This window comes from Apis mellifera, linkage group LG8 (genome assembly GCF_003254395.2).
Source record: "Apis mellifera strain DH4 linkage group LG8, Amel_HAv3.1, whole genome shotgun sequence".
Classification (NCBI taxonomy): Eukaryota; Metazoa; Arthropoda; class Insecta; order Hymenoptera; family Apidae; genus Apis; species Apis mellifera.
Window position 1 is genome coordinate 7,643,502 of NC_037645.1, and position 12,886 is coordinate 7,656,387.

General features: G+C 29.6%; 3 protein-coding genes and 1 long non-coding RNA gene across 4 annotated transcripts; 2 read left to right on the plus strand and 2 right to left on the minus strand.

The window, feature by feature from the left end:
- Positions 1–761: 761 nt before the first annotated feature.
- Positions 762–2,080, minus strand: LOC113218928. Its single transcript, XR_003305133.1, has 2 exons — positions 1,938–2,080; positions 762–1,594 (listed from the first exon to the last, which is right to left on the minus strand). It is a non-coding gene; the product is annotated as an uncharacterized LOC113218928 (long non-coding RNA).
- Positions 1,588–4,713, plus strand: LOC408965 (glutamate receptor-interacting protein 1). Its single transcript, XM_392494.5, has 5 exons — positions 1,588–2,513; positions 2,699–3,219; positions 3,432–3,751; positions 3,878–4,099; positions 4,287–4,713. The coding sequence occupies exons 1-5, from the start codon at positions 1,994–1,996 to the stop codon at positions 4,603–4,605; spliced, it is 1,902 nt and encodes a 633-aa protein (XP_392494.1). The 5' UTR covers positions 1,588–1,993; the 3' UTR covers positions 4,606–4,713.
- On the minus strand, positions 4,637–7,559 carry LOC411269 (solute carrier family 35 member E1 homolog). Its single transcript, XM_394742.7, has 3 exons — positions 7,024–7,559; positions 6,331–6,539; positions 4,637–6,256 (listed from the first exon to the last, which is right to left on the minus strand). The coding sequence occupies exons 1-3, from the start codon at positions 7,349–7,351 to the stop codon at positions 5,741–5,743; spliced, it is 1,053 nt and encodes a 350-aa protein (XP_394742.1). The 5' UTR covers positions 7,352–7,559; the 3' UTR covers positions 4,637–5,740.
- A 1,327-nt stretch (positions 7,560–8,886) lies between these two features.
- LOC411268 (putative uncharacterized protein DDB_G0282133) lies at positions 8,887–12,107 on the plus strand. Its single transcript, XM_026442361.1, has 3 exons — positions 8,887–11,317; positions 11,393–11,594; positions 11,711–12,107. Exons 1-3 carry the CDS (start codon positions 9,212–9,214, stop codon positions 11,986–11,988), a joined length of 2,586 nt encoding a protein of 861 aa, XP_026298146.1. The 5' UTR covers positions 8,887–9,211; the 3' UTR covers positions 11,989–12,107.
- The last annotated feature ends 779 nt before the right edge of the window (positions 12,108–12,886 follow it).

The window sequence follows — 12,886 nt, forward strand, 5'->3', positions numbered from 1 at the left end:
GGATCTCTGAAATACATTTCGTTTCATTTATCCTAAGATAAATCAATTCGACGAGGATTAGATTATACAAATATTTTTAGGTTATGTATAATAGTGTTCAATTTATATAATAATAATAATAACAACAAAAAAGAAAAAAAACAATAGAGATGTCTCTTTAGAATTGTATACAAGTTAAGTTTGAGAGGAAATGGTGAAAAAAGTAATAGTTAATAGAGCCATTAATCGACTAATTGTTTCAATTGAATCATCACGACATGGATGGCGGATTAAGAGGTCGTAGCTAAATTAATCACGCTCGACAGATCATTGCTATCTTCGATTGAAATCTAAAACAGACTTGTTCCTTATTTTATAAAAAAGAACATTTTTATATTAGATTATCATCGAATTATTAATTAATACGATAATCGTTATTTCGTGGCGAACGAATTGAAAGATAGTCGAAGAAGTATTGCTTTGAGGCAATGAAAGATCATAGAGCGAGGAATGATGAAAGGTGCACGCACGAGTTCCGCGAAGCGAAGATCGAATCAAGCAAGGAGGGTGGAAGGAGGGGACGAATCGAGAGGCTGAGCGGCTTGAGAAATTGAAACGAGAAAAGATTTAGAGAGGAAAGAGACGTCGTAGGAAGGAGTCGCAAAAACAGGAGCGGCAAAGAGGATCGGTCAATGGTCCCTGAATCCGTATCTCTTTACTCTGCGCTTTTTAACCAACTTATTATAAACAGATTGTTTCGAGAGCAATAAACATATTTTTTCTTTTTTTTTTTTTTACTATACTCCAACATAGAATTTTCAAGCGTTCATAGTCTGTACGTAGTCTCGTTTACTTTAACGAATTATTGTCATCTCTTAGAGAAGATTTAATATCTTGAAATAATGTCTCACGGTTTAAAAAAAATACTCGAAATTACATTTTTTTTGTATAAAGCCGATATTAAAAGCGAAACTGTGTCCCTTTATTTCATTCCTTCGATCCTAAATTAAATTCCTGAATTTAATTATTATCCTAAGATCCTACTCGAAATCATCGAAATCATGCCGCGTAAAATAATTCTGTTTCAATTACTTCATCCGATGTCGCGGATCGTATCGGCGGCTAAATATAAAAGGGGATCCCGCCCGTGAAATCGGTGAGGCCGGGGGGAGGGAAGAGGAGATAAAGGCAGGAAACTAAGAGGATACAACGAGGTTTATGACGTTCGTTCGGGGCACAGACGAGCTCGAAATCGAAGCTTTTAACGAGAAGTGCAGACTTATTTGACGGTGCAGCGACTGCGGGGCGCCGCGCGCACTCTCTCCCTCTCTCTTTCCCTCTCGCTCCTATAAATAGATCCGGCACTACCGCGATTGCGGCCCTACATCGTGCGGCTATTTTCGACAAACATCGCCACTCGTTACAGTTCTCTGGCACGCTCGCTCCACGACGGGAGCTTTCCATCCTCGCCGGCTCCATCCTCGAACCCGCGAACAAAGACACACAGATGCCCTGTTTACGCCGCGAGCAACAAGAATCATCCGTAACGGCTCCTACCTCGGCGACCTGCTGCCGCTCATCCTCAACTTTTCTCCAGCCGTTTTATCATCCGTTCCTAAAATGAATATTATTATTATTATTATTACTATTATTTAAGTGGGTGAGTGATCTCACGGAGTTGATCACGGTGAGGATAAGTGTGAGATGATGATATCAAGAATGGTGCGATGATAAAAGTTGAAAGTGGAAATTAGCTCTGGCTAATCATCGGCCGGACTCGAATCAAAATTTGTAAATTTCGATATTCCAGTCGGAATTGCCATGTGTAAATGAGTAAACTGGATTCGTGGATGTCGAATTATAAGAGGAATATTTTTCAAAGATTGGAATGGTTTAAAAAAAGACATTGATCAGGATTCTCTTTTTAACGATTCTTGTTCAGCGATGGTAACGATTACCCGATACGGGAAGAGCAACAGTGCTAGGTAGAGTTATTCGCACGACACGGTCGAGGATGTTCAGCTCGTTGAGACTGACCAGCATGCGCTCGCACAAAAATCGTGCCAGGCCAGGAAGCGTGGCCACGTCCGCCAGTTCAGACTCAGCTCGACCAGACGAAATCTTCCCCCAGTCCTATTATCCGTACAGTTTTTTGCTGTTGGATGACCAAGATACTCCCGTATCCACTCCTTCCAGTGTATCCTCCAAAGTTGCCCAAGTGAGGGTGGAGCGTGAGGGGGGAAGTCTTGGAGTTACCCTCAGAGGCGGAGTTTCCAGAGCTTTGGTGGTCACTGGAGTGAAGTCCGATGGGCCAGCGGCCAAAGAAGGAAGGGTCAGGCCTGGGGACAGATTGTTAGCCGTGGATGACACTGAATTGAGGGGTCTGACCTTAGCAGAGGCTCAAAGAGCGCTCAGGAGGAGCTCTGATGCTCCTGTAGCTTCTTTGACTATTGAATACGATGTTGCTAACATGGAAGAAGCTAGGGCAGCTACTTCTGGCCCCTTGTTGGTACAACTAGAACGTGGACTCTCGGGTAATTCAGTTTATCAACTTTTTTCTCTCCTTAATCTAAATAAATAATTTATATATATATATGTTAATTTAATACATTTATTTGATTGATAATATATAAGTGATAAATTAATCACTAGTTCTTTTTAAATAATTAAAAAGATAATAAAGTAATTTTATTATTTTTACTTTTAATTGTGTATGTAGGAGAATTAGGGCTGACGGTCAGAGAAACGCCAAACGGTGTGTACATTGAAAGTTTAAGACCAGCAAGTACTGCGGATCGTTGTGGGGCTTTGCAACCTGGCGATAAACTGTTGGCAGTGGACGAAACCCCTGTCCAGGATGCTGTGACGGCTGCCAAATTACTCAGAAATAATTATGATTCCCGCATAGCTAGATTGCAGATCTTACCCAGACCTCCCAGTGCTTCTCAGAGAACGGTGAAAAGGAGAGCGCAACCGCAGGCGCAGCAGACTTCCAATCAGACTTTGCAGACTACAGAAAGCCTGACTGTAGTCCTAAGACCCGATCATAAGGGATTTGGTTTAGCTTTAAAGCTCACCGAGGACCGTTTAAATTATATTGTTAGTCTGTTAGAAGCTGGAGGCCCGGCAGAACGCAGTGGAGTACTCCTCCCTGGAGACAAAGTGCTTGCAATTAATCGTAAAATGCTTCGAGATCTTCAACCAGCTGAGGTTACTGGTATCTTGGAAACTTCTCAAGTAGTACGTCTATCGATATGCTACATGAATTATATAATTCTTCGTTCCATTATTTTTATCTTTTTAAACTCTTAAGTAATTTTATATCCAAATCTTAAGCCAAATTATCAAAACTATTTTTAGATTAATACTTTAATTCTTAATCTTGGTTTCAATACTTTAATTCTCAATCTCAGAATCATTTGCAAGTTAAAAATTTCTTTTTATCTTGAAAGATGGAACTGGTGATAGAATACAAAGTTGGTGGACCAGTTGTACCCAGTTCAGGAGTATTCACAGTGCGAGTGGCAAGACCTGTGGGCGGCCAGCCCGATGTGGGTCTCACAGTGAACGAAGATTTGATCATTAGCGAGGTTCGCAAGGGATCTTTAGCCTACAGAACTGGCAGCTTAGCACCAGGAGATAGATTATTAGCAATAGATGGACAGAAACTGGATCCTGGTGACCTCCGACAAGCCGCACAATTGTTACATCGACCAGGAAGCTCCGTTATCTCTTTGACTGTGAGAAAACCGAATCCTATTTCAGAAACAAGGTTATTTTATGATCTAGAGATATGGATCAATTTTCTATTAATTCTTTTTTTTAATTTATTTTTTATATCTTTTTCTAAACATCTAAAAGATGAAATGATACGAGGAAAACATACTGAATTTTATAGGGAGTACTGCAAGGACTCGATCATAGGTAGCGACTCAGTGCAACAATATTCTCCAGGAATTCTTCGACCGGCTAGAGAGAGTCTACCAAGCGTAGATAGCGCAGTGGATTCTTGGGGAGAACTGGGAGAGAATAATGGAACAGGTCCAGAGATTCTAAGGCTCTGGGACACGGCTTCTGTGGATAGTGGACAATTGGAATTATCTATGCCTCCTTATCCTGGGTAAAACATAGATAAAAAATAGATAAAAATAATAAATAAATAAATAAATAAAATATTACAGATAGAAACAGTTGAACAGATAAAACTTATAAAATTTTCTTTAGAATATTTTAGAATGTAATTTTTGATTTAAACTTCTAAAAATAATCATGTATTTTAATTTTTTTCTTTTTTTTCTAATTTTTAGACCACAAGAATGCAATAATCCAGATAGACCACAACAAATAGTCCATGTCTCTTTGCATAAAGACCCAGTATATGAGGACTTTGGCTTTTCAGTATCTGATGGTCTATATGAACGTGGAGTTTATATAAATCGTCTTCGACCTGGAGGACCGTGTGACGGTGTTTTAAAACCTTATGACAGAATTCTTCGAGTAAACGAGGCTAGCACGGAAGATTGTGATTGTTGTTTGGCTGTTCCATTGATTGCTGCGGCTGGTCCACGTTTAGATCTCACCATAGCACGATCAGTATCTCCTCCTAATATTATAAAAACACTGTAAAGGAGAGCAAATCAAAGTGTAATGTGGAAAATGGTGGTGAATATATCTGGTATATTTTTGTACACACCTGTATTTTATTTATAAAAATAAATGTATAGATTGCTTTTAGCTAGAACATGTTCTCCTGCATACAACTCACGCATACCATCATATAACATATCATACCAAAACATACGCCTCTAGAACATCATGTATTTAATCCTCTATGAATTATTTTGAAAATTTGTAGAGGAAGGTATAATTGCTGGAACTAATATAATAAGGCACTCGATTCCTGATTCTAATAGTTGAGATTAATGAATTTCGATTAAATTAATTTCCAAAAAACTATTTCATCCTTTTGCGATATCTAGAACCTCACTGTATTCGTTCCATCAACTATATTCTTATAATTCATATATAAATTAATATAAATATTATATATAAAAAAAAAAAAATTATTTTAAATAATCCATGTACATAGAAATTTTTTCAGAATATTATTAAGAGAAATTTTCATAAAGGATTAAAATATTGTAACAATCTAACAAATTGATGAAATTGAGTCGTATTACCTATATATCATATCACCTGAGCTAATAGCTGGAGGAAAATATTTAATTTGAAACCTAATCAATATTATATGAACGCCGTTCGATATCGATCGAGTACGATTGAAACTGGATATCTATCTATTCATTATTGTTTTCACGACGCGGGAATGTCATCAATCTTAAAGGCTAATTGACCCAGCAATTAGCTATAAACATCAATTTTGCAAACAAAATTATATATATATCCCACCTTGCCAGCAAGTTTATTTTCCCGTTAAAAGCAAAATAACGTAAACGTAGAATTGTTTTTAAAATAATCTCGAAAACGAATAAAAAGAAAAACAACCAAATTCGATTACTAGGCAAATTATACCTTTGTGCAGAATAATACTAATAAAAAATATACACATATATGTATAAATACTTTTGCCATCATATGAGTTTTGATCTGTGAATATTGTTTTAACTAGTATTATAGGATCTAACTTTCCCATTATAAACTCTTCATATAAATAGTCAAATCCTTATGGCTAAAATATCATTCACTGGCAGAAAAAACTCATATGAACTTGTCAAACGTAAAATGAATCTAACAATTCAGACTAGACTGCAAGCATCTGTTGTTTTTTTCCAGTCCATCCATTTACCATGAAGGAATTATTACTGTTGCCATTACGATTTTTATCATGATATTTGGGAAGCGCTGTCTGACTTTCTTTTTCTATTCTTTGATCGTATTTGGCTTTATTATAGCACAATACACCAAGAATAGCTAATGTCATTCCAAATATATTCAACCACGTCACTGGATTCCCAAGAACAAACAAAGTAACTGCGATTACAAAGATTCGTTTGCTTGCACTTGCAACTGCATAAGTTAAAGGGGTAACAATAGATAATACAGAAAAAGCAATAATATTTTGGAACCAGTTCAGCACACCATCCAAGAATAATAGGCCTATTATGTAATAACTTATGTCTGCTGATTCGCTAGTAGCTGGATCATATATCAATCTCCTCAAATCATATAATAACCATATAGGGGAGAATAATATCAATGCCAAGCGGCCTAAAATAAGTAAAAGTCTTAAATGATGTATTCCTGTATCATGTAGCACCTGAAAAATTAATATATTATTTATATTATATATAAATCTATCGATATAAGATAAAATTATACCAAGATAAGTACCTTTTTAGAATAAATATTTTGTAAAGAGAATGCCATAGTAGATGCTAAGGCACTCAATAAACCAATCATATTGAAGCTGAGTTCTGTGAGTGTAGCAACAGCTACACCTATCACAATTGGGACTAAGCTAAGATACACTTTCCAAGTCTGCTTTTCCTTCAATATGATTCTTGAGAGAAATACCGTGAAGAAGGGCATTGTAGCCTTCACTGGGACAGAGCCAAACTTCAGTTAATACATGTGATTTATAAAACCAAAAATAAATAATATATTTATAAACTGTTTCTAAAATACATCCATTTCAAAAATTTGTTGTGCAATAATTAAAGAAAATCTATATAATTATTTCTATAAAATAGATTTAGATGAAATATTTTTTTTTTTAAATGTTTTTCTCATTAAAATTATTTATTAATAAAATTATTATTAATTATATTAAACATAATATACATAAAAATTAAAATTATGATTATCAAATATTAAAAAAATTTTAAAAATATTGAATTTCTTGTCAATGAATAAATAGATAAACAAAATCAGCTGATTATCGTTATTATCACAATGTAAGCATTGACATAAATGTATGCATTAAAAATAGCATTAATTCTTACATTCTTAGAAATGAAGAACGCTTGTATTATTTTTAAACATATAGACATGCATACACGTGACTGTCAAAATAATATCTCATACCAGTATGAGCGTATGAAACGGGCACTTTCCAAATGCTGACGTGGCTGAACACATTTGCCAAAAATTTTCCTAGAGCGAGTGGTACGATCAACCGGAGATAATATCCCCAGGGAATATCGTTTGAATATTTCCTTACACCCCATAGATTAAAGAATGGGCCTGAATAAACCGTGATCGAGGTTAACTGAACCATAGTTACTGTCATCGGATAGGGAAACTCCGATAACAGCATTTTGCCCACTACATTACTGCTGCTTGAAATCCCATACCAGAGAAGGCACAGGAACAATATGGTAATCACTTCGCGGCTGTTCCGGCGATCGTCCATGATTAGGCGAACAACCTGTATTCTGTTTCTGTATTCTCACTCCATACGTTTATGCAACCAGTTCTCACAATACTCCCAACTAATCGGTATTCGTGGCCACTGCCACGAGTGGAATTTGAGCACAGCTGGCATTTCTCTCTCCCTCCTAACAAATTTTCCCTCTCTCCTTGCGCAACACTAATAGAACACGTGGCGCACGCTTTAAAGTGAGATTAACAACGATCTATCGAATCGTATAACCTGGATGGAACATTTACTAATTTGATTTATGTCAAAAAATATTTGAGTTGAAATTATTTCACCTCATATTAATTAAATTTTCACAAGTAGAAATGTCAATTAAATAAAAATTGATCAAAGAATGTTTTATAATATATAATATAATAATATTATTTCTGATTGAATTTAATATTAATACATATACTTAAGAAGAGAATACAATCATGTCTTAATAAAAATTTTTTAACAACATGTATATTCATATATATTTAATTTAATTATTTAATGAAATGAACAGTAATTTCAACATAAAAAACAAATTTATTATCAGTAATACCAACAGTTACCATACTAATTTCTATATTTTATTCAACAGATTAACTTACCAAATATGAACAATTTTTTATGAGTGAAATATTTTTCCCATTACTATAAATTATTATTCTAATAAAAATTAATATAATGTTGAAAATTAGAATAAAAAATATAAAATAATAATTATTTTGAAATTTTAATTTTACAATTTGGAAGTTTCTATTAAACAATTATATAATATTATATATATATATATATATGTATATATATATATACACACACACACACACAAAAAGAATAAAATAGTTATTATAAATATTGAATATTGAAATTATATTAAAATAAATATTGCATTAATTATAATCAACTTATTATATTTATATACAATTTACTACATATATAAACAATTTATTACATTTTTGTTTATGTAACTTGCAATGATAATATATTTTATTTATATTTGTATTTTGTTACAAACAATTATTTCATAAAATTATGAAAAACTACGGATTTCAAACTAATAACTAGTAACTTATTTGCCAGGAATATATCAAGCAAAAATCTATTATTGAATATATATATTCATCACGACTTATATCTAACTATGGTATAACTAAGATTGGTTCAATATAAAATATTTACTCGAATTATATTATGCAAATATATTATATTATATTTTCTATTATTAATTTGTTATAAGAAATTTATAATTTTTTATTTATTAATAAAAGAATGAAACATATTATTGATTATGAAAATTACTAGAAACATATTTCATTATTTTTATTAATAGAAATTCATAATTTTTTATTTATATTTAATAAAAGAACAAAAATATTATCAATATTTATTGTAATAAAAATTATTAGAAATTTATATTTTATTGTAATTAAGTCAATGTTATAATTAATAAATTTTATTTTTAATAAAATTTAAAATTTATCATGACATATATATTAAAAAAAAACTATCTTTGATTAAATTTATAATATTTAATATGTATTTATTATTAAATAGTTTTCAAAACACAAAATAGATGGCAATGAATTTCGATACAGGAAGTCCCGTTTTATGTAAAGCGGGACTTGATCCTAAATCACCGCATTTCAATCAAATTTTTGAATAAAAGTTAATTGTGCGATAAAAAATAATTTTTTATCATATAAATAATGGTATATTGTAAAAAATAAGTATTCATTTGTTATTAATAGGTTATTAGGTTAAGTGCAACATATTTCAAAACGTGATCATATACTTTAAAATTTTTTATTTATTATACGCGGAATTTCATAAGTCTTTGAAATTCTGTCTGAGAGTTAAATATAAATGGATTCTTTACATCCACCACCTTTAAAAAAATATCGTAGATTAACAGATATTAATATTCCTGTCTTAGAATGCAAACGGGAATTTAATTTACCTCACAAATTTCCAAGCATGATTAATTCATCTAAATGTAATTTTATACCAAAAGATTACAAACAAATTACTATTACTAATACAGAAATACATAATAATTTAAATGGATTAAATACCAAAAAGACATTGGCTACAAGTGGTATAAAGAAATTGAGAGTAAAAACAAGAGATGGTAAAGATTTAGGAGAAGTTAAAGTACAATTTTTGCCTCAAAAAAATATATTAAATACTCAAAAGATTATTTATAATCAACAAATTAAAAATTATAAAAAAAATAATGCTGTTAATTTTTCTGTAGCTTCAAAAGATAATATTAATGGATTATTGAAATCATTTGGATCTCTATCATATGATAAAGATTTACAGAAATTTCCTACAGAAACACAACATTGTGCTGTAGAACCACAATTCATTGTAAAAACTATAACTCCTAGAGAATTATCAATAGCTATTAATAAGAAATCAGCTGAAATTCAAAATAAAAATAAGAATGTATCTAAGAAACAATATATTTTAGCCAAAGTAAATGAAATAAATGAAAATGACAAACTATTATTATTAAGTGAGAGTGAACATAAATCATTACATAATAATTCAATTGCTCCAAAAACTATGCAATTAATAAATAATAATATGACATCAATAAACAAAGAAAAAAATGAAACTATATTTAAAAAAGAGGAACGTATTTTCAAAAATAATAAAAAAAATATAAGAAATAGAAATAATAATATAATTATAGAACCAGAAATCTTAAGAAAAACAAATATATCAAATCTTAAAAATTCAATGACTCAATTAGCAGAATCAAAATATCCTCTGGTAAAATGTGAAAAGTTATCAGTGACTAAAACTAAACTTAATGTCAATAGAATCTCTTCGAAAGCAACTAATAAAAAACAATGTTCTAATTTAAATATAGATAATTGTTCTAACGTTTTCTCTTCTGAAAAAACCTTTAAATCAAATAATAATGTATGTAATTCAAGAATTAATGAAAATAAAAAATATAAAACTATTATAAAAAATGGTACAAATATTGTACAGAAAAACTTTAATAATACAATTAACGATTGTAATGAAGATGATGTTGTAATCATATGTGAAAAAAATATAACTTCTAATAATGTAAAGCAATATTCTAATAATGTACAAGAAGAAAATTATATCCCTGTAAATAATAAAAATATAGATAAAAAAGGTCAAAGTATATTTAATGAAGTAAATAATAAGTTAGATCTTTATGAAAACAAGAACAGAACAATTTGTAACAATGATAATATATTAAATAATGATTCTAAATTTGATGAAACAAATGTTAAAGAGATTAATGATAATATGAAAAAAGAAAAATTATTAGAATGTTTAAATATAATTAAAGAAGCACTGACTAGTGTAAAAGATGAAGAATTACAAATTAAAGCTTTAAATGCTCTTGCAGAATGTGGCATAGGTATAGCAAAACAGATTCCAATTACTCCATTTGAAAAATTAAAAACAGTTCATGATTCTCAAATTCAAACTGATGTATTTGGACTTCTTGATATGAAAAGTTTTATATTAGTGAAAGAAGATATACCTGCTCTAGAAAGAATAAAACAAATAGAACATTCAACTGATGATTTTCTTCCTATTATAAAAGAAGTACAAACTCAAACAGAAATACAAATACAACCTAAAACTAAACAAAATAATAATATGGATTTAATTCCTACATGGTCTTCAATATCTTTAGAAGATACATTAAATTTAGAAGATTACTTTAATAAACACTTTAATGACAATAATGATATAAACAGAATAAAAAAAGTATTATCAACACCACATTATTTATATAAAAAAGTCTCTGTGCAAATAGAAAAAGATTATGAAGAAATGCAGCATTGGGATAATAGTGGGATGTTAAATATACATCGAGCAGTACTAAATAATCAATTCTATGAACTGCAAAGACTATTATTAATTTTAAAAGCATCAAAAACTAATATTGATGCATTAACAGAAGATGGAATGGTAAATTTATATTTATTTATTAATATAATTAATATAAAAGGAAAAAAAACTTTCATATTTATTATAAATTTTCAGACAAGTTTGGAATTGGCAATTAAGTGCAATGCATCTAATGATATAGTAGATCTTTTATTAAAAGCTGGAGCAAAACCAGTATCATTAGAACTTCTTCATGAATCTGCAGTAATCATAGCTAGTAAACAATCATCTCCATTTTTATTACAATTATTAAATTATGTAATAGATCCTAAGTTACTTAATCAAGTGGATTCGTCAGGTAAATACTATAATGAAATAAATCAAAATGTTGAATTTTCAATTATGCGTTTTTAAAAAATAATGCATTATTATGCATGAATCAAAATTGATGATTTGTAATTGTATATTTTTAAGGAATGGCTCCATTACACTATTGTGCATTAAATGGCTACATAGATGGAGTTAATGCATTAATAAAAAGTGGAGCAGAAGTGAATCTAAAGGATAATCGTTCAGGAAGAACACCATTTTTTCATGCTCTTGAAAATAATCATGTATCAGTAGCACAAAAGTTATTAGAATGTGGCGCTATTGCGGATTTACCAAACTTTTCTGGACAATCTGTTCTAACTTTAGTGGACGAAACGAAAAGTTTTTTATTCAGGACTGTGCATAAGCAAATAGTAATTTAATTTTCAATGTTATGAGTTTATTTTAAATCTGAGAAAATTGTAAAATTATCTTTTCATTTTATACATTCCTTTCCTAATTTGTTAATTCTTATTGTTCTATAAACTCTTTCTTTTCTGTCTTTCTTTCTTTATTTTACTTTTTTTATATAATAGAAATATTCTCAAATCTGAATTAATATAATTTTTGACAAATCTAATTTCATAATGATCACTGCCAATTATTGTAATCAGATATTTATTATTTCTCAAATTTTAATGGACTAATAACATCACAATTTTTATAAAAATGATAATTAAAAATATTTATTGTTAATTCATATAAAAAATTGAAATAATATATTCTAAAATTATCGTACCAAATTAATTGTACATTGAGCATATAATCATATCCTGATTTGCGTCGTTAACTATTTATATCGTGAAATAGTTATATATTTTTATATTATAATATATATTTTATTTATGAATATATACTAAATTGTATAAAATCATTTTAATTAATTAAAATTTTTATCATATAAATATGTATAAATATATAAAATACTTATATTTACTTTATATTCTCTTACATTTGTTACTCTAAAACCTAAATATAAATATAGGCTATGATTATATATTTTATTAGAAAAAAATAATGTATAAAACACATCAATATGTAAATATACAAGATATTTAAGATTTATTGTTTAATAAAAATAACGAAAAAATGTTGACATTCATAAGAAAATGTTATAAAAAAATTAAATATAAATGCATAAATGATTTTTATAATAATTTAACGTTATTTGTATTTTATAAATATCAGAAACCTCTAAAAATTTTTTTTTCATTTGTAATGAAAAAAATATAATCATCTTTGAAAGAATTTATTATAAAATATTTAATTTTTTTTGTTATA